Source organism: Melopsittacus undulatus, chromosome 3 (assembly GCF_012275295.1).
Source record: "Melopsittacus undulatus isolate bMelUnd1 chromosome 3, bMelUnd1.mat.Z, whole genome shotgun sequence".
Lineage (NCBI taxonomy): Eukaryota > Metazoa > Chordata > Aves > Psittaciformes > Psittaculidae > Melopsittacus > Melopsittacus undulatus.
The window spans coordinates 103,718,052-103,740,861 of record NC_047529.1 but is presented as its reverse complement, the minus strand read 5'-3'; the positions used below and the strand labels follow the sequence as shown (position 1 = coordinate 103,740,861).

Here is a 22,810-nt window from a genome sequence, read left to right as displayed (position 1 = left end):
TTCCATCTGGTATCTGCATTAACCTCTACATAGTTTTATTTTGTTCTTTTATTCCTTAAGTCATTTTTAAGGATTTAAGGAACTGTTTCATATATTAGTGAGGCTTTGTGTTTTGCAAACCAAAGTATCAAGGCTTTTCTCCTTTAATTGCCCACAAACTGTGCTATGAAAATGTCACAGTGTAAAGCAACTGTGTCATGATTCTAGGGTGCATTAATGGAAGAGTATTATTTCAAATATATATTCACCAAAATGCAATTGACTTGAACACCTATCTCAAAGCTATAGACTCTTGCAAACTTTCTGGTCTGGGAGACCTTAAGCTGTGTATTTTCTATGCCAAGCTAGAAGAGACCATGCAGTGAGATAGGGTATCTTGCAATTCCTCTTAAAAGTTCTGTGGTGTTTGATGGTTTTCAAAAGCAAAAGTCGCTGTAATTTGGACTATTATTCTCTTGCTAACCTTTTTTGTTTTTCCTAACCCCTTCTCCTTTTAATTGTCTGTGACCTTCAGAGAGGCTTAATTGGAAGTTCACAAAGGTCCCAACCAGTGTGATGGGTTTTGTATAAATGCAAAAGAAAGCTGAGTTCCTCAGGGAGTTCCCGTTGTTTCAGATAGCTGGCCAGTTAATGCCAGTTTCTAAGATGCCAAACAGAGATCTGAGTCCTAGAAAAGGTGATATGACCAGACTACCTGCAAGTAACATCTTCCTAGTGTGGTGTTGAGATTAAGTCTCCTTAAAACAGACAAGTGACCACCCAGCAGTGGAGTAGGTCTGGCTCCAGAAGAAAACATGGCAGTAAAAAATAATTGAATTTTACCCCAAAAATATTTGGTGATAGTCTATTTGAGAGGTTCCCAGCTAGTTAGAAAGCAGCAGCATAAACTAGACTCTTAAAATAATTTAATCACCCTTTTTATGCTGAAAATTTCTAATAAATTTAAAATTCTTTATAAGAATTGGTGCTTTAGTTCACCTCCAAATTGTCTGCTTTCTTCAGGTTTTTCCCCTACAAGAATTGGGAATTTTTTCCTCCTTGCTGACTTCTGTCTTCACCCTGATCCTTCTAGTTTCCCGTTCTCTCAACAGCTGGCCTCAATTTCATCATCCAAAACTTCATTTCTCTAGGCAATCAGGCAAATGAATTGTCTTCATCCATGTTTAAAACAAATTCATTCTAAATTAGTCTGTGTCCCTTCAGCGTTAATTTTCCATGACTATTATAGTCATTGAGCTTTATAGCATGAACACAAGCAAATATTAAGTTTGAAGGCTTAAGTGTTTTCCTGTGAATTTTAAATTGTGGGCTACATCTTCAGCTTTGATTTGAGTCAGTAGGAGTCTTCAAAGCCAAGGGACACTGTTTACATGGTGTGGTGAGAGCAACAGCATTATGTTATCTTACTGTTAGTTGAAGAGCTGGCCTGTAACTCATCAGAATAAATGGCTTCAAATTATGAATATTAACAACTTTTAAAACAAATTGCTTAAATTATTATGGAAACAAAAATGCTGAATGTAATGAAGTATCGCTTTAGCGTAGTCCAAAGTAGACATAAATGAGCTGCTTGCTATTTTGCTTTGGGATAGCTGGCTGAAAACAGTATTTATTACAGTAGTAACCATTTAAATATGAATTGCACTGAAAAACTTTGCAGATGATTCAGAAAACTTGGAAATCTCATATAGCTGTAAGGTTTTAGAACATTTCTTAGATATAGGTAAGATATTACTCCAACATAAGAGAATTCATATGAGGAAATCGGGACCAGAAGTGGTGGCTTGGCAGCTCCTCTGAATTGTTCTCCAAAGGAATCTAATTTAGGTAGACTAAATTACCCCTCAGAAATAGCCTCTCTACACTCAGAAAAAAAAATATATAAACCTATTCATCATGTGTTTAATACTTACAACCTTATTCTACCTGCAATCACTTGGTTGAGGCTTATTCCACAGTGCTTAACATCCTCCCTTCATGGGTTAGAGTACTGGTAAATATTATCAGGTTGCTTAATGCTTGAAGCAAGCCTCAAGTGAAAAAGGAATGTACAGTAGTGTTAGTTCAGTGTTATATATACTTGGAACTGAATAATAGACAAATTTTAATTTCTTGTCTGCTGGTTCAATTTGATCTAGTTTGATTTTGTGACATAAAAGTTATCACTGTGTGGTGCTTGTATCAAGGTGAATTTGAAGCAGGGTATGTCAAGAGTGAGAGAGTAAAAGTATCCAAACAATTTCCATTGGGCAGATCTACCCATCACATAACTTTTTCCCCTTTTGGTTTTCTAAAGAGGGAAGTAAAAGGCTGAGAAAACATGGACTGAATTACTGAATTACTTCTATAGAGTTCAGTCCTCCACATCTAGGCTAAAGTATGTTGGCAAGTTGTCCTTGGATATTTTACTTCTATATTCATTTGCAATACACTCAAAAAAGCCCTCAATATTTCTGGGGGGGAGGGGAGGACAGGGGCGACATGACAGCGATGACTGTGGGATATGTGCAGAGGGATAGTTTCTGTAATAAAACCTAGTGTTCAATCTGGCAGCTTTAAAAGGAAGATTTTCAGAATCTTTGAAGTTCCCTATCACTACTGTCCAGCTGTCATTGTGGACTAACATATCAAACAGGTTCCAGATGATGTTCAGTGATGCTCAGTTTTATTCACATTTGTAAAATGTGTCCTGCTTATCAGACTAGTACTCTCTCACATATCCATTTAATAGCCAGGGGTATTTGGCTTCATGGCGTCATGTGAAGCAAACACCGTGGAGTCCCTGCTCCTCATTCTATTTCAGCTCTCTTTATGTGTTGCTGTTGATGGTTTAGTTCAGTCCTCCATGGCGTATCAATGGACATTCTCAAGAGTTTTATGGGGTGGGTAGAAGTATTATGAGAGACTGACATTCTGGTCATGATGCTGAAGACTAGCAGGCACTCTTAACACAAAGGCTTTTGTAGAAAATGTTCAAAATGAAAAGACTGGGAGTTGGGATATGGAGCAAGGGGAAGACAAGATGCTGTATCTTGTCAACTCCCTTTATTTGCCTATAAGGAGATTTAATCTCATCTGAGTCAGAAGGAGCATTGGCAAAGGGAAGAGCCTAAGCCTGATATGGAAGATGATGTGTATGACTGTGCATGGGTTATGGGGAGAAAACACTTCAGTTTTAATTTTCATTTCCTTTAACAGATGCCTAGGGCAGATGATGAATTAGCTTTATGGAAGTGGTCTCCACTACAGCATTATAGAGCAGGAATAAATTTCAAACCACAGATTTCTGTTTTCTCCCTCTTCTTGTTAATTTCTGGACTTCATATGTGTTTAATTTTTTTCCTGGATGTCGTGGTTTAAACCAATCCGCACAGCTTGTTCACTAACACCCCCCCCTTTGCTCCCCCAATTCCCGGAGAGCTGGGGGGGAGAACTGAAGGAATGCAACTCCCAAGGGTTGAGATAAGAACAGTTTAATAACTAAGGTATAACACAAATCACTACTGCTACTACCAATAATAATAATGATAAAGGAAATAACAAGTGAAGAGAATACAACACCTCACCAGCCACCGACCCCTATCTCACCCCACCCTGCCTGACTGAGCACCGATACCTCCTCCAACCCCCAGAGCCCTCCTAGCACTTCCGGGTAACTCTCAGTTACATCCTGGGTATGACGTGCTATGGTATGGAATACATCTTTGGCTAGGCTGGGTCAGGTGTCCTGTCTCTGCTTTCTCCTAGCTTCCCCTCCTCCCTGGCAGAGCATGAGGCTCAGAAAGTCCTTGGACAAACCAAACATTTGAGCAGTAACTCAAAACATACTTGCTATCAGCAACCGTTCCCAGCCCGAAAGTCAAAACACAGCACTGCACCAGCTACCAAGAAAGAGAAAAAATGACTGCTACTGGTGAACCCAGGACACTGGAAGTAAAACCTTGGAAGACTGTCCTTTGCATTTGTATTGCTTTAATTGTCTCACAAATTGATTATGATCTTTACATAAAATAAAAGTATGGCAAAAACATCTTAGAAGCAAGGAAGATAAGAACAATTCCTAAAATCCCATTTAAAATAACCTAAGAGGAAAACGTCTTTTATAAATCAGCACATGATAGATGAAAAGAATCCTACATTTTGACCAGGGAAAAAGCTGGAACTCTTGTCAGCAGCTGGCTGTGGTCTTCATGTGGCTAGTTCTGCTGTCAGGGGCTGAGTCCCACTAATTTGAGAAGCTGTCAAAAGAGAAATAAGACATCTCCCAGATTGCACACATAATGTCACTTTGACCCTGAACATTTCAGTTCAGCAGTTGAAATGAGAAAACAGATATAAGACTTAGGCTGGATAACGTGGGCTGTCTTGTTTTGCATCACACTGGAGATTCTGAGTCAATACCCTGGGCTACCTCAAAACACCTTTAAGGCTTGAGGCAGCTTCAGGGTTTCCCAGATTCTACTTCTGTTGTACAACTGCTCCAAGTTCAAATACATCTTCCTGGATCATGACTTCCAAACTGAAACTTCTTTAGGGCTGCTACAGATAGTCACATAAATTTTATGTCCCCCAACCTTTTTGAGACAATTTTGTTGCAGGTTTCAGTCAGGTCATTCATACAAAGCTGAAAGATGGGACACTTCTGTAATACTGAATTGTAAAGGGCAAAACTTTCCATCCCAAATTGCCTTTTTTTTTTTTGATATCCAGGCAAACAGTGCCTTACTGTGTAAAATAAACTCAGAAGAATGAATCCTCACTGTGCACTTTCTCTTAGTATGAAATTGGAATGGATTGACAGAATATCTCCTTCAACCTGAGCAGCAGGTTAAGGACATATCTCATGATGTAGAAACATGATTTTTAAAGTGCACTTACCATAACTACCAACTGTATGGGCTTAGTCTGTCCCATGGAGAGCAAATACCATTAGAAATGCAATCTGATGCTCTTCTCATAATGCTAGTGAGGTCCCAGTTTTGCTGGGCCTCAGAGAAACTACAGTAGTTGCCAGTACCTTCACCAATATGATTAAACATCAATATTTTGGTAGTTCCAAAGCATTCTTGTCCTTTGCATGCACTAAAAAGGAGAAGGAAAACAACCCTCAAAAAAACCCTAAAGTTGCTTTATACTATGACTTGAGGTAAAACCAAGTTGGAAATTGTACGTAGAACCCAACTGGTATCAGAGAATTGAAAGACAGCAACAAATTTTGATGATGTTAGAAATTTTTAAAGCCTTTTCCTTAAGCAGACTGGGATTTTGGTTGCAAGAGTAATCATGGATACTTAGGTCTGTTCTGAAATCACTTAGGTTTGTCCTTTTTATTTAAATTTCCCCAGCAAAATAGAAATTATGATCTGCTCTTTGCCCACAAACAATGAACTGTCAAAGGCTAAAGAGCCATCAACCAGCCATCTCTTCATCTGAACCCTGATGCCATTTCTAGCTCTCCTAAAAAACTAATAAGCCTCAACAGAAGATCAAAGTTCAGTTCTCACAGGGTGGCTAGCAAGATCAGAGCTATAGAACAGATGGATCTTTGTGAATAGGCCAACACATACCCCCAGAAGTTTACAGAATATCAGATTCTATTCTTTGAAGAGTCTTATCTCTAATTAACTGAAACTATGAAGGGATATTACATACCATTTGTCATTCATAACAGATTTATTTCTATAGTAGACTACCAAAATTAGTTTTCAAAACAGCATCTTATCCATGAAGCTTTCAAACACTTGTTAGGTTTTCCAGCTGTTGGAACACTAGATTGCTGTGGACATAACTGGAAAATTTCAAAATGAAAGATATTTTTTTAAACCAAAAATCGTTTCAATTATTGAAAACTTCTGCAGTAGACAACAAAAGTGTCAAAAGGCTGGATGTATGTTGAAATGCTTAGACTACAAGCCATGGAGAATATATCAGCTATACCTATACAACTGGGTGAATTTTTAGCAAGTTTTAAAATTTAAAGTCAATGTTTCTGGGGTTTTTTGGTTGATAACTACTCCCTGGATAATTTGGAAATATTAGCTGAAAAATAATTGCATTTTGAAATGAGTTTCAACAAAAGCAATGTGTATTTGAAGGCCAGATCTATTTTGGTGAGTAGGAAGTAAATGGCACCTTTTAAATATGCAAATAAGATGATTCATGAATAGTCATCCTTGAAAACTGGACTGTAATATGAGGCCCCTTTCTCATTTATAATCTGTTATCTTCATGTTATGATATGCTGGTATCTTTGGAGTTACTTGGTAAAATTGATATCATAAATTAGCATCAAGCATGTGAACAATGATGGTTATTACTTCTCTCTATCCCAAACATCCAAATGCTGAAAGGCATAAATACAGGCATGTGTGTGATTTTGCTCAAGGTGTCCTTGAATAAGAGGATTTAAGCCTCTGTTGCCTGGTCCCAAGCCAAGTCATGTGTCCTGATTGGTCTTGAGGCTTTTCCTGTGAATGCAGCTGTCACTCTCCTTTGCTATGTGTCCTAATAGGATGAGACTTCCCTGTCCAGTCTGTGTCGAAGACTACAGATGTATATCTGAGGTTGTAGGAACCCCTATCTGCTTAGCACCTCTCACTTGAGCCCGATGGTATTTCACTGCTCTGAGAAAAATCTCTTAATGATGATATTTCTAAAATACGTATTAAGCAAACGAGCTTGCTTAAAAATATATACATATATCTTATTTAATGTAAATTACATGCAAAGTGCAAGGGGATCATTGCCTGCTATTTAAACCTTTTCTGTGTGCATGGCTGCATTGTTTTAGCAATATTGATAAATCTAAAGCAGTGCCTTTCCTTGTCTTCAGCTATATCAGTGAAAGCATATTGATGCATACACAGTTTATTTCTCTTCCCTTAGGGAAACTGGGGTATTAGGACTTACCTTTCCTCAGAGATTTCAAAGATGAGTCAATTGGGCTGTGGCTGTATCAAATTGTTCACAATTTTTTGAATACTGTTGATGAAAATTGCCCTGACATTTGTGCATATTCATTAGGATGGTCATAAAAATGCAGTGATGGTGGCATAAAATAGTTCTGCCTCACAAAGCAAATGGAATGCATTTTCCTGTGGTTTTGTCTGTTTAGTGACATCCTATTTCTCTTACTCACACACTCTGTGCCTCTTCCTGTTTTCTGTTGTATCTGTTAAGATCCTGGGCATCATGTGTTGTTCCTTGTCAAGGAGATATGTGTAATTTCAGGTAGGCTGAGTACAGGCAAAGACAATGTATCATGACTGAATTCTTTTTCCATGTTTCCATGTATGATTAATTTAGATATCCATCTTTGATTTACCTAATAGCTTTTGAGTTCTCTGGGCCTTCCTCCTCTCTAAAGCTCCTGGGAAAGAGAAAGACACCAGGAAGCACAATGTCCTAGAAAGCCACGCTTTGGGCTATATACCTAGTTCGAAACCTGCCAGTAATCCGGGCTTTGGAAGGAGACTTTAAGGATCAAATAATATACAATTTCAGATGTTTCCTTAAAGCAGACTGAAACTATATAGAAGTTTGCTGTGTTCAGAAGGGTGTTCTTGCTAATACCCCTGTACCAAATTTTGACACTCACTTGGCTCTTCCAGTGAGTGGATTCAATCTGCTAAATCCTCTGTTTGGAGCAGAACTACCCATTTGGGAAGCAGTCAGCCGTTAGTTCGCTTCTGCTGCATCCTCTAGCAGCACCCTTTCCCTCTGATTGTCCTGATATGCTTCCTATGCTGCATCCTTATCTCCCAGTGAACCTGCTTATCATACTTGCTAGATCTGCATTTATTAAACTAGGATGCAGTTAAATCAACCTTTCCTCAAAGAGCTACTCCACTGGGAGTTTTATGGAGACAAACAAAAGGACTCTTTCCTCTACAGTCACTTCTCTTACCTCTGCCTCCCTGTGCTGCCACCCAGCACTTTGAAGGACTTCCTCATCTTTCTCCTTTAGAACATCTTTACCAGTAGAGATGCAAATCCATGATTCTTTGCTGCGAGCGTTAGATTGTATTTTCATGTTATTGATCCTATTTCTGTTTTAGCTGATCATATAGGAAAGATTTATAAAATGCAGAGTCCTACTATCAATTTTCCTTTGCCATGGATATTAATTATTGACTGCCCTCTGGCATTTCACAGGACTGGTCCATTGGAGCATTCAGCCATCATGGTTTGGTTTTTAGCAGTAGATCTTTTTGTTAGTAGCTGAAACTAGATTTACTGCTAAGTTAAGCACTTCCTTGAACTTCAGAAAAAGGGTTGGTTTTGACATTTGACAGTTAAACTTAGAAATTTTACTGCACTTGATAATTATTTGGTATTTTGCTCCTTCCTGCACATCTCTTAGTGCTTTGCTAAAATAAGTATCAATCTTCCTGATTTGTAGATAAGGAAACTAAGACATAGGCAAGCACAGTTGCTCTTTTCTGAGCTCTGATTAGAATTTGGACAGTCTCTTTTGTTTCCTCTTCAGATAACTTCCCTTAATATAGCACCTGTATTTTATTATGAGAAGAATGTTAATTTATTAAATTTAAACTAGCAAATACTTATCCTACCATTCCAGAAAAGTACAAAATCCTACAGTGTATGCTAATGCTTCTCGGAATAAGGTATAGAATAAGGTGCACAAAATGACTTCATGCAAAAATGTGTATGCAGTTGCACGCTGAAGATAACTGGGAATAATGAACATCTCAAAGTCAGAATGATGAATAATGTTAATGTGTTTCACTTACAGGTGGCAGTGTAATGAGCTTAACTCAGTGGCTCTAGGGAGGCTGCTGTCTCCTTAAATGCAACACACTTAAAATTATTCTTGAAGAAAAGTGGTGCCAGGAGCAGAGGAATCACTGCTTTAAGTGAAATGCACATCTGAAAGGTGGCACATAATAAAACAGGAGAACTTTTGAGCAGAATAGCACTGAAGATAAAGTTCGTGTTCCATATATATCTGGAGAGAGGACCTGAAGACAACTGCAGTATGGTTCCAGAGCAGCTGTGTCCTGTCAGGGCTGAGGGACTAAATTGTTTGTGGTTGCTGGAAACTGTCTGAAGAGGTAACTGTTAGTTGAGAATGCAATACTGCACTGTGCTGGCATAAGTGAGCTGTAAAGGGGTGGGAGGAAGGGAAGAAAACAAGCCTATACCAAACTTGGTTACTTCTTATATCCTCATGATGGAGATGGAAAGGCAGAAGCAGTGCCTTTTCTATGTCTTGCTGCTTATCAGGGATCAACCTGGTACAACAGGAAAGGTTTAATGGGGAGACCTTGAATGTATCCTATACAGGAAAGAAGGGCAGTGTGACTGCTCTGGAGTTGATGAAGGTCCTACCACACTATGACTGGGTCTGCTACCCCAGCAGCTATACCACAACAATAACCATTTTATGGCTCAGGCATTTTTACTCCATGTCTCCCCTTAGGTCATATAGAAGACAGAGAGCCTTTGAGAAAAAGGATTTACCACAAACTTCAGGCAGAAGTGAGTTCAAGGTGGAAACCTTCAGAGGAGGAAGGGAACTGAATAAGAGGAGAGAGGGAAAACTAAAGGTGAGAGAATTAGTGAGGACTGTGCTGTGAAGGTGAGCGATATGTTGAAAAGCAGCAGAAGAAACTGGTGGGAAATAAGGATTCTGAGGGCAGAAGATAAAGGTTTGAGGGACCTTGATGCTGATCTGAATACAAAGTGGTAAGATCCTTACAAGAGCAAACAGGAAGAAGATGTCTGGGGAAGGAGATGAATGATTTACTGTAGTGATTTGCTAGAAGCAACAGGAGGAGCTGTGTAGTAAAAGTGAATTTAGAAGCTGAAGGAGAATGATATACATGCAGGGATTTGGCAAAAAAGAATGATTATAAAGTGATGTATTTTGAGAGCCGTGAAATATTAATTTTCAGGAAGAAAAAGCAGAAACTGAAAAATTGCCTAATAACATGAAAAGCGGACAAATCCTACTGTTATTTTCTAGTTTTTCAACATGTACATGCTAAATCAACATTTCACTGTGTTTTGGAGGGTTTGTGGGGGTTTGCTGTTTTTTTGAAGAACAGGAAAAAAGTTTTATCTTTAAAAAAAGGGAAAGATTTTTTGAAGAAATGTCATCTTTGGTGACTCTGACACTTGAAATCAGAATTGACTATCTTTTTTTTTCTCTAATGTCTCAAGTGTGAGTCTTTTCACAGCATTTCTACTGGCTGGTTGCAGACTGCTCCTCCTGGCAGAGGAGGAAGCAGTCCTCCTCCTCTGCTACTACCTGAGGACTGTGCTGCAGACACACTGTAATTGAATTCAGAGAAAAGGAGAAAGCTGCTGTTCTAGAAGATCCTCTTTTGGGATGAAATATAAAGTTGGAAGATGTGGAATCATGTTTTGCTGAAAGAAGGCTTGGGGCAAGGAAGGTGAGATCAGCTAGAATGCTCAAGGTTGAGCAGGATGCCTGTTGCTTAATAATGATAAAGCAGAAGAGGATAGAAGGGGCTGCCTGGTAAAGCAGCTATGGATTATGCAGCTATGGAATAGCTTGAAGGAGAGGGTTTAAAGGAAAATGAAGAATCAGGTCAGGGATTTGACTGGGAGTCTGGAGAAGGTGTTGATGATCAGCTGATGAAAACAGAACTTACTAGTTAGGCACAGATAATGTCCTGAAGGGGGTTAGGGCCAGAGAATGGAGTAGAGATCATTGTTTTGGAGAATGGGCTAACAAAGGAAAAGAGCTGTTATTTGGACATGTCCTGCACTGGGAACTGATGGGGAAGCACATGATGGATTGGGGTGAGGGGACTTGTGGAGGAAATAACAGATACTGTGGGGAGAATACAGGTTGATTATGAGGGCTGATGTGTTCTAGCTATATAGCATGGCCCTTCCTGCCTGGACAGGCCATTATTGCAGCCTACCATGGTCATGCAAAAGAAAGGATGTGTAAAGAAGTCCTTGCAGAGGTTTCCTTCCACTGGACTTGCCATACAGAGATCTACAGTCTAGATCAGTGTTTTCAAGGGAAGACTGTAAAACTTGTTGCCTGAATCTTTCATTTCTGCCTTTCTAGTAACAAACAAAGTTTTTAGCACTAAAATAAGCAATGTGATGTACTGTACTTCTAAAGCTGTTAAAAGGCTCTTAACAGCTCTATAAAATACTTGCCGCCTCCTCCTGTGCTTTCAGAGAATTTTACTCCAATATTTATTTCACTGGTTTATACAGAATTTCCTCCCCTTTAAAACAGAAGTTGTTAATTATACCTAGGTTGTCGTGATCAACTCCCCTCCAGCTATTAAAATGTACTTGCTTTGTAGTTTTATTATTACTTGCAAAATACTGGGAAAAATATTTTTTGTTAGACAGTTAAATTTGAAATAAATATTGACCTGGCTATGTAAATGGATCTTTTATGTTAATTTCCTGCAAATATACCAATGGTGTAGTTTTACAAGAAAAAGCACTCATAAAAGCAAGTCTTTATTCACTGAAAGCAATTTTTATATTGTACACTTGAACCTAATCTTTGCAAGTCATGCTGCATGGGCTAGTCTCCATAGGTCACTTCATTCAACAGCCAAAACAGTATCATGTGACTAGTCAGTACCGAGGGTAGTTACGCACTGGGATGAGTTGCCCAAGGAAGTTGTGAATGCTCCATTGCTGGCAATGTTCAAGGCCAGGTTGGATGAAGACTTGGGTGACATGGTTTAGTGTGAGGTGTCCCTGCCCGTGGCAGGGGGGTTGGAACTGGATGATCTTAAGGTCCTTTCCAACCCTAACTATTCTATGATTCTATAGATACATCCTTATAATTGGTATAAGGTGTTTGCAGAACATGATATATATAGAAACTTTTAATATATTTCAAAGTTCCTCAGTTTTTCAGAATTCTTTATAATCAGAAGACATGGCAAAATTGCTGAACAAATTAGTTGTCAGGACTTTGCTAAGCACTAATTAAAAATTCTATTTAAAAGCTATTGTGAGGGTGCAGAGCACCCATGGTGTTTTGGGGAGTGAAATAGATCATCTGATATTCCACTTCAATAGTTCCAGGCATCATGATTCTAAGGAAAGGAAATATTTTTAGTTTCAGCTTCGTATTGTAGTGTATAAAACATGCGTGTGCAACTGTACACTGTTTGTGCAGACTAGTTTTGTATTATTGGAGTTCCGAGTAAGTGTATTGCTGTGTTCCCTGCCTCCATTCTTTCTTCTTGCCATCCCCCCCCCACCAGATTATCACTGCTACAAAGTCAAGCACACTAAAGTTTGAAAATGGTGGTGTTAAGTTTGCCCTCTATGCAAACTTAATTAGTCCTGTGGTTTCACCATCTCCGATAAGATGTTCCACCCACCTCCACTGTGCATGTGGAAATTGGTATTTTTGAAGGCTTATAACTTGATTATAGAAAGATGACTTCTCATATCAAATCCCAGCTTCAGACCATACAAATTTCATCTACATGGTCTTTAAAATTTCCCACTCAAGGCATAGGCTGCTGTATAATAAACCATCTCTATGGTTTCTTTTTCCTAATAACCTGCCCCAACCTCCTAGAGCAGTCAATGGGTCCTGTGCCTCTGCTAACCACGGGTTAAGAAAACAGCTAGTGTGGAATGCTTTTTTGGATTATGCTATCTGCCATGAATAGGGTGTTCAATCATTAGGATCAGGCTCCCATTTATGTCAATTTTGTGACGGAGGTCAGATTCTCCAGTGGCTTCTGAGTGGCTTAGAGCACCCTAGTGGCTATTGGAGGCTTTCTTTTCTGATGAAATGAGCAGTTGTAACTAAAAGCTTGAAACATTTGAATTAGGTAATTTTCCTTGTGCCACAATTCTAAATCTGTTAAATGGGCATAAAATTCTCCATGAAAATTAATTGCATAATACGAGCACACATTTTTTTGCCTGGTAGGATTCCCTGTGTTTCATGTACACGTATTAAAAAGCCTTCAAAACATTCCCGTGGACAGGATCTATAATATTTCCTGCAAAATCACTCTGTGTGTTTGTTTGTGGTATAGTTTATATTGCATGCCTGGTCCTGGTCCCAAAGATATTTGGATGTTTTCTTATCTTTTAATCTCTTGCAGGTAGTTTGTTTATTATACTCCTGATGAACAATAGTGTAACTTGCAAAGATGTAGGGATCCTTGGCCTGGGTAATTGGACTGTTGTCCTACCATGTGGTTTTGCAAGTTTTTGACTTGTGTCTGTGGATTAAATATGTAAAGGGAAAAACTGTGATCTCTACTGGGCTGGTTATCTTTGGGGATAGAGAGTGTGATATGAGGCAGGACCATTTTCCCAAACTGAGCACTGACTGTGAAAGATGCTATTGTGTACTTCTGAGGTGGTGGTGCTGCCGTCAAGTGTTTGTAGAATATAACAGAGAGTCCATTTTGTGATTAATGTACTCTGAATTTCCTTTTGGATACCTGTTAGACTTGAAAAGATTCCTGGAGCAGGCCTTTCTGGTTGCTAGAAAGAGGTGGTCAGACCAAAACCTGATTTTTTTTTAATAAACTGGGAATACCAAGAAATAGACACAAGTGACAATGTAGCCACTTGATAAGTCCCACTATTGACAGGTTCATGCTCCATGATTCGTAGGTGTTCCCATCTTGTTTGATGTCCAAAGATGGTAGCTAATGTCTATTCTCTCTCTATTGTGTTCTGCAAGACCTGGTTTGTTCTTGATGTGCAAACAGCTCTTACTGTCATACTGTTGATGGCACTATGGTAGCCTGTAGTCTAACTGTATTTATAAATGCTTTATGTGCTGTAGTGTTTCACCATGTCTCAGACTGATGTCTCCTCCCCATCCCTTCTGTAGTAAATTCTTTACATTCACTGAAGTATTCAAAAGTAATCCTGACAACAGAGCTATGATCTTTAATGACTCTCAGAACATGAAAATATGGCCAAGTTACCGAAGACACCTTACCAAGAATTGTTATTTTTCTTTTATGACCTTAGGAAAAAAGATCTGTATTAAAGCAGAGATGTTCCAGGAATGGTGGAGGAGTCTGTATGATGCAGGATGAAGGGCTTGTTAAAATGCATTGAGTTATTTCTTAGCAACTGTATACATTGCCAAAGAGTTTTGTTAATGTGTAGCTGGTGAAAGTCCAAACATGCTAAGGTGACAAGTTACTGGAGGCTATTTCAATGAAATTGTCAGGAAAGATACCAGCCCGGCTGCAGTTTTTGCAACTTCCATAATAAAGATAAAATTTATAGATGCTTTATATATCCTCAGGGGACATATTAATTGGTGCTTCTCCGTCTAGAAATACATATAAACAACCTATTGTAGCTCATGCTCAGCTCACTGATGACAACTTTGCAGCTTGTTTATGCCTACTTTGCATTAACGTACCAAAGAGAGAGATGAGGTTTATGTCAAAAATGTCTGAAGGTCCTGACAACGTTTCTTTGGTTTTTTGTTTTGTTTTGTTTTGGGGGTTTTGTGGTTTTTGTCTTTTTGTGGGGTGTTTTTTGTTTTGTTTTTTTCCTTTTCTGTGGAGAGTGTAGCTACGGTACTTCTCTTGTTCGAGCTCTCTGTTGGGTCTCACACTTCAAACTCCCACCGTAGTTTCAGCGTATAAAAGTAACTGATTCCCCTTCCTGTACCAGGTAAAAGGCTGACCTTGAGAAGATCGGACCCACCCACAACTACCTCCTTGCTTCAAGCACTTCCCCGGTCAAGGCTGGTGGAGGGTTCACACCCCCAAACCGACACCGCTGATCCTGCTGCCAGAGAGCCGCGTTAAATATTTCATACCGCGGGCCGCCCTCCTGGGTGCGTGTAAAACTAAGCCGGGCCAGGGGGAGGAGGGAAAGAGTCGGCTGCTGCTGCCGCTTTAAACCGCGGAGGGAGGGCGGGGGCCGGTAGGGCCCGGGCCGCGGCGTTAGCGGGCGGAGTGTCCGCGGAGAGCCGCTGGGCACCGCGTAGCACCGGGCCGCTCTCTACGCTGTTCTCGCAGGCTGAGTACATGACGGTAAATCAACTTCTTTATCGGCTACCATCGCGCTGTTCGCAGCCGGCCCTGCCGGTCAGCCCCGGCGCAGCCGTTCGCTATTAGTAAGCAGATGGGGAACGTGGTTTTAATCGGCTTTGCTGAGGGCTGGAAGGAGCCGCGTGATGCGGTGGGCAGCGGGGTAGGAGGACGATAGGTACATGGCTAGGGGCTCGGCCGTTGTTCCTGGTCGCCCCTCGGGAGCGGAGGGCAAGGGGGTGTCCGTGGAATTGCGCGGTGGGGATGATGCCGGGCAGCTCCCAGGTAGCGGTGTAAAGCTGAGAGGTAAGCGCTGGGGGCTTGTAAAAGATGTGAGACTCAACCAGCTAGCTCGAAACCGTCAGGAAAGCCGTTCAGAGGTTGAAGTTGCATGCCTTGGTTTGCTGCCTTGCTCTATAGTTGTTACCTTAGTGCGCAAACGTGAGTGTTGGCCCCATGTGATGCCACGGATCTGGGATAAGCTAGGCTGGGCTGTGTGAGCATGTGCAGGCTCGAGCTGGCCTAGTCCCAGCGCCTTTGCTTAGAGAGATGTCCACAGGCAGTGAAGGTGTGCTGAGTGAATTTGGAATCAGGATTCAAGCCCTAGTGGGGCATTGCCTTTGTTGGTGGAAAAGGGCACGTTCCTCCCATGGACTGTGTCTGTGTTCTGTGGTTTGCAGATACCTGCTGTCACCCACGTGTGTTTCGCTGACCAGAAGACATAGATGTCCCTTGTGACTGAGTGCTTGCATGAGCGTTCTGAAGATGAAAACCTACATAAACTCGTAAAGCGTACCACCTGAGAACATTGCTACCGACATGGACATCGTTATTTATTTATGGATGCTTTAATCAGGAGGAGCTTTTTTGTAAACATGAATTGCTGGGCTCTTTCTTTGAGGTGTCGTTTCTTGTTTCATGCTATTGAAATATTAATCTTAACTTATTATGACTCCTTTGTCTTGGTCAGCTCTCAGGGACATTTCCCTAGGCTTGAAAATGTGGGAGCTTTCAAGAACGTGTCAATCATGCCAACAGAAGCCACTTGTGGGCTGCCAGAACGAAGTTCTTTTTGTCATAGCTCAGTAGCTATTGAAAGTATTCTGTCCTGCACCCAGAGGTTTTGTGTTCAGGAATGCCCATACAGGTCATCGCCTTCTCCCTACAGACTGCTTCTTTCAGAAGGCCTTGGCACCTGTATCACAGAGGACAAAAGAGACTTGCATCCAGGGTCCTTCAGCAACGCTTCCAGTTTTATTTTTCATAATCACAAGGATTGCTTCTCTACTCCCCATTCTCTGAGGCTTGCAGCTTCATTTACATTAACTGTATGGTTGAAACCTGAGCAAGAAGGTGTAATGTAAGTAGTGTTGAAGGTGTTTACTTTCCCTGTGCTCTTAAAAAGCCCAACTCAACGATTGTTATAGTCATGGTTGGTATTAGCAAGCTATTTAGAATTTTAAAAAGGTACAGTGATAAACTGTGATGTTTTAAAGCCGTATTTAGGTTCGGGTCTTCGAAAATGTCAAGACAAGTGGGGTCAGTTAAAGTGGTATTGACTCAGATGATAGTGCAGTTGCTTTCAGTGGGGATTATTCATACATAATGTGAATGTCCTTAAGAATCTAAATTTGCATTTCTAACTGCATTCCTTCTTCTAAAGCTGCTAGGAAAAACATGTTGTTAGGGGTTTGTGTTGTTGCTGTGTTCATGATGGGAAAAAAGGTTCTAAAACTTTAGGAATCCCCCAACACAAGTTTACTTCTTAAAAACAAACAAGGAAACCTCCCACGTCTTCCACAATTAATATTTTATTCTGGTGTTTGTTTTTTTTTTTTTTTCCTAAAATGAAGAGTGATCATAGCTTTTCTCAAAGATTTGGAGTATGTTGGTTGAACAAGAGATCATGTTACTACTTTTAACAAGGGATTCCAGTATTCAAGCTGCTAGTGAAGTTTCACTAGGTGTTTATGAAACAGACGTAGCTAAGCATACTCCCTCTCTTATTTGCCTACATATCGTGTTTTCAGCAAATATTGCTGTATAAGTTTCAGTTTGACTGTGCCTTCCTTACTATAATGTAAAACTTGCAAAATCCTGCAAAAAAACTTCATCTGCCACAAAATGCAGAGCCTCTTCTTTCTTACTCTGATTGTGGGGATCCCTTTCAAAGTGAAGCACACAAAAATATAGTCTGTTTTTTCAGAGTATGTTCCTTCAAAAACAGATGGGTTTGAACTTATGCTCATAACTTATTCTTCGAATGAAAGCAGCGATATGCTCTGTTGTAGCATTCTCAATACTTATTTTGCATACTGCAGTGGAATAGTATGTTGTCTGGGGGTATGAAAATAATCAGAAACAGTAGAAATGTCTAAATTTATAATGACATATGCAAAATTATAGTATTTTTATGCAAGGATAATTAATAAAGTCCACTTAGCTACAGAAATTGTGGTTATGGCAGGGAAATAAGACACTTTTGCTATGCAGGTGTCATTTTAGTTTGAGCTGAAGTTAAACCATTTCAGCTGAAGGTATGTGTAAAGGTATCCCTGGAGCTTTGACCTAGTGTCTTTTATAGACAGCTTTTTCTATAGAGTGGTTGAATCTTGAGTGCCAGGGCGTCTATTCCTGGGCTAGTCTATGCCATGAGTTCATGTCCACACGTGCAGCCTATCAGTCTTGTTCAGCAGAGCATATGCCTAACTTGAAGCAGAAATATTCTGCCAATTTCCAAGCAAGCTGTTGTAGTGATTTGTTGAAGGAGATCTGTGAAATTCTTTTGTCAATGGGATAGACTTTTGCTTGCATGGAGCTTAAAACAATTAAATGTATGTTCTTAGTTTCAGATGATGAAGTGCTGTGCAGAAACCACTACTGATGTCTGATTATCCATGGACTAGTGTGAAACATTAGCCTCCAATTGCTACTGTGTTAATAACTACACAATGTACATATTCCTGTTCAGTGGGTTTTATAGATGACTTTAAAATCTAAATGTTTTTATTCAGTTTTTATAATAGACCACTTAACTCTTCTGCCTTGTGAGTTTGCTGCTACTCAACATGTAGAAATGACAATGGTAGAACCTGGTCCTGAAAAACTGAAGTTGAACAACAATTATTCCAGTGGTCATGATGATATATGCCACTGTCCACACTCTTTGTTCACAGAAAGAAGTGTGTTAATTTTTTTTCTTCATGAAAGGAGTACAGAGCTCCAGTGTTGGTGAAATGGTAACTGCACATGAATAGTCACTGAAACTTGGAAGGCATCCTACAAAAGGGAAATGGTTTAACAGCAAACTAAGATATCTTTCCTTTTATTATACTGGTTTAGTGAGTTCTTCAGGTTGGTAAAAAGAGTTCGACTTACCTGATGTCCTACACTTTACAGTTTTTGATGGGGAATTGTCTCTGTTAGATGTCATTTGTGAGACCTTCTAAACCCCATTATCACAGCAGAGGGAATTTAAGGAGCTGGGACTCATTCTAACAAAGTCTTTGTGCTGCCACCAAAGCACTAAGAAGGTGAACCAGAACCAGCTGCTCACATGACCAGTAGAACATTTGTCAGATTAGCAAGGTATTTTGTTTACTGTCAGAATGCTCTTACATCAAATACAGCAGACCCATGGTTTTTGGACATGCCATAATAATGTGTTTCTTTCTGCTGAATGCTACATGGTCTGGGTGCTAGAGAGTGTTGAGGAAAATGTGTTGCTCTCTAGTATCCCATTGTGCCCTTCTAAAGATTGTGACATTTCTGTTTGGCATGTGCTCATGTAAGAGGGCAGTGGGTTTGTTTTTTTTCTGCAAGAAGCTACTGTGGTGACCAAAGTGAGAGACACTGATGTGAGGATCCAAAGTCTGAAGGCCCTTTAAAGACTGTGACATTCTGGGGAAGCAAATATATGTGGATAATTAAAGGCACAAAAAATTTTCTTCATCAATTTCATAGACTGTTTTCTTATGTGAACCTGGGAATTAATGCACTTTCATACAAAGAGAGAGTAAAGTCAGGTCATGTTACAGTCCTAATGTTCTTCTAAGATGTATAATATAGATATTTGTAGGTGTGCTTTCAAGTCACTGCATATTGGAAATACTGAAGAAAAACAAGAGTGGTGAGAAACCACTGACATTTGTACTCCAGCATTTACTTTCCCTTTAGGCAGTAAGTGCGATAAGCAAGCAGAGCTCTTGTCCCTGAGTTTTATTCTTTCCCCATGCTTCCTTTCTCACTGCATGTACTTATCAGTTAATATAAATACATTCAGTAAGCCTGTGTGTGGCCTGTAAGTAAGCTTTAGCACAATATAGGAAATGGTATATGATGATAATCCTTTACAATGAAATAGGAAAAGAATATGACTAGAAGTTTAGCACATATGAGTAATCATTACAGGTAGTTTATACCAATTTAGTCTGAACTGGGCTAACTGGGAGTTAGATGACCAGAAGAGAGAAATGAGCTGGGGCCTTTTTAGGCAGAAGGGTCAGGGGGAATGGCCTGACTGTGAAGTGAGCAGTAGATGTAATTTTGTTAATTTCATCTAAAGGACTAAAATCATGTCCCATTACTTTAGTCAGATGTACTACATTAGGAATTAGAGTGAAAGGGGATTTTCCTTAAGATAGTGTAGATCTGATTTTGAACTCATGCAGATATTCTCATTTGCAAGTGGTCCAGTTAATGTATTGGGATTACTAGTGCAGCCATGTTAGATTCTCTGGAGTATTTTTCTCTCTGAAAGCTGACCAAGCAGATTTGCACTGTTTGTTTTTAATTCCTTGAACCCCACCATAGAGAATTATGTAGTCAGGGATTGGTTCTGTGGGGCTGCAGGTTACCGGAAGCTGTGACTTCCCAAAGAACTGTGGTTTCTCTCTAAAATCATGGCTGGAATGGAATATTGTGCTCAGTCACAAGTAACTCTTATGCCCATTTCACCTATGTTAACACTAGTTTGTGTTTTTTCTTTTTCTTTTCCTCCCCCCACCTTCCTTCTCTGTTTTCTGCCTCTTAATTTTTTATTTTATTTCTTTTTCTTTTAGTAATGAGTCACAGTTCACATTTGTTCTTTCCAGTTTTTGAAGTGATGTACATCAAGGTCACTTCCCTTAAAGTCAAGACACCTTTGGGGATAAAAACAATGTGGGGATGCTTGTTTTAGATAACCAGAATAAACAAAAACCTGGATTATCCAATTATTGTTTATCCAGGAACTGGGTAAATCCAGTTCCTAAATATTTTGCTACTTAGCTGAGCCTTCTCTCACATTTATTATCTAGCAAAACTACCATGTTTACAACCAAACAAAATGTTGAAAAGGCCAGTCGACAATATATGAAGAAACATGGCTTGGAAAATAGAGGTCTGCAAGTTGTTTTATTGTCAACATTCCCGAAGGCTGAAATGGTAATAGTTAAGATGAATGAATTTTTCTCTTGCATTTAAGGGTGAATTAGGGAATAATGGCAGTATCAAAGAACAGCCTTTTTGATAATTTTATAAATACATGGTAAGTGAAGATGCTCATCAGTAGATAAGCATTTTGTTCTTCTGGAATACATCTAAGTAAATCTTGGTCTCATACAGATTTTATATGCTGCTCTCTTGTGACTTAGTGCACTAATTTAGTCTGGTGTAGCTGTTAAGATATTTGACTTTTCATGGGTCAGTAGTTGAGGACTGGGTTTCTCAGGCAGCTGAATTGGGAATGCAGAACTTAATAATTTTTGTTGTACTGATGATGACCTTAATAAAATAGATCATTGTTTCACAAGCATATATAGCCTATGCTTTCTCAGGACCCTTGACATCATGGTGATTGAATTGGCAAAAATATTTAATCAGCTAGATATGCAATGTTGGGTTGCTATGAATGGTATTCTTTGTACCTTATATATTAGTTATGTATTTGGTATTGATGTGATACCTTTGTCCGTGTGTGTGTGAGAGAGAGAGAAACTAACAAGCCTTGCCTTGCTCTGGTTTTCTTAGGTTAGAGTAAGGCTTTGTTGAAGGGAGAGTGTAAGGGAAGCTGCTGCCTTACCTGGATAGATTTGGTGGAAAGATGGAGCACTTATTTCCAGACCATGTAATTTGTGCTGCTTTTTGTGGTTACATTAGACTAAAAAAAGCAAATGAAGTGCCTCCACAGAATGTACTGTGTTGCACAGCTTTGGATGAAAAGTACAGCAGAGACCTGTGCAGTGCTGGCCAGCCACTGTGGTTTCCATCACTGAACCCTAAAGAAAGGAGCAAAGTGGACCCCTCTTTCACCCCCAGGTGAACTGGGATTGCATACACCAAATATAAAACCAAATAAAAATAAATCTCAGATTAATACAGAGAAAATATCTTTGTTAAAGTTCTTTTACACTTGGTACATCCTGTGACTTTCACTGTCATTGAGCATCTTCTCAAGAGGCGTATTTTTAATGCTTATTTTAATACGTTCTGGTTAACATCACTTTACAGGATAGCACCTTGGCAAGAATGTGTATATGTGTGTTCCTCTGACCTTATGTTATTTTTCTTGGTTATTTCCAAAGGTGTGTAATAGAAAAGGCTATTGATGGGCAGACTGTGTTCAAACTCACAATCTCTGAGAAAGAGGCCATGTTTTATTATCGCACAGTAAATGGTTTGCAGCCACCAATAAAAGTAATGACACTGGGGAGAATTCTTGTGAAGAAATGGATTCATCTTAGTGTACAGGTGAGTAAAATAAAAACCATTTAATATTTGTTGAAGTACAACATTTGTGTGAGTGCTATAACTGTATAAATATAAAAGGGTAAATTGGGGGATGTAAATGAGAACTCTTGAGTCTTGGAGGCAAGTATCTTGGTTTGGGAACTCGTTTTGAGGCCACTGATAATTTAACACTGAAAATAAATGCTGTACACAGTCTTCTGAACAAACAAGACTGAAAATTCTCACTCTTTAGAACACAAGCATTTGAGGTGAAGAAAAGCTACCTATTTCTAACATTACCAGTAAGTATTTGGTCTCTGAGATTATTTCCTTAAAAAAAGGATATAATCCTGATCATTCTGATGTACTTGTCTCACAGAGGAGTGCACGTAAGTAAAAGTGTATGAGTGTGCAGGATCAAGCGAGGAAGTTAGAGCTATTTCCTTATTTTAAACGTCTGATTCAGAACTGTTAAAATACAGTGCTTGTGTTCTAAAAGTCTTCTGTTGACATAACTTTTTAATAAGTGTACAAATATCCACTGAGGATAAATCAGAATTGAGTTTGTTAAAATTTAAACTGTATGTACAAAAAATCAGTAAACAAACACAGAAGAAATTAAAATTCAGTTATTTGCATGTCTTGTAATTCCCAAGAGGCACTCTAGTAAATTCTATTTGTAAGCCAAGTTCAGCTAATAATTATAAACCGTAATTATCAGGTATTGAAATGTTTATCTTCTTCCTTCCTTCATTTCCTTTATCCGTTCTATTAAATTTCATTTGGTTTACAGCACAATCAAGCATAGTTTTGCTGCCTTCTTGAAACTTGCTAAAAGGTATTGACTGTGATTTGGGTTTTTAGTGCTGATCTTGTCACTTGTAAGAAGTATTGAAGCTGACATCTGGATTTTTTGCAGTTTTCTTTTTTTTCCAGGATAACAGCATGGTAGTGCAAATAAGAATTTGGCTGTTGGATTACAAGAGTGACCTTAAGTTAGAACTAATGAACTTTACACTTCAGACACTCCAAGGGTGCTATATTGCTGCTGTTGCTGTCAGCTGCATTTTGTACTAGCCTCAGAAACTGCTAAA

At 39.3% G+C, this 22,810-nt stretch overlaps 1 protein-coding gene across 1 annotated transcript in view; it reads left to right on the top strand.

Annotated features, from left to right (window-relative positions):
* Positions 1-15,883: 15,883 nt before the first annotated feature.
* USH2A (usherin) overlaps positions 15,884-22,810 on the top strand; it is a 375,630-nt gene continuing 368,703 nt past the window's right edge. Inside the window, exons 1-2 of the mRNA XM_034060823.1 lie at positions 15,884-16,368; positions 21,572-21,737. Of these exons, the coding sequence (XP_033916714.1) occupies positions 15,884-16,368; positions 21,572-21,737 (651 nt within the window). The remainder of the gene's footprint in view (positions 16,369-21,571; positions 21,738-22,810) is intronic.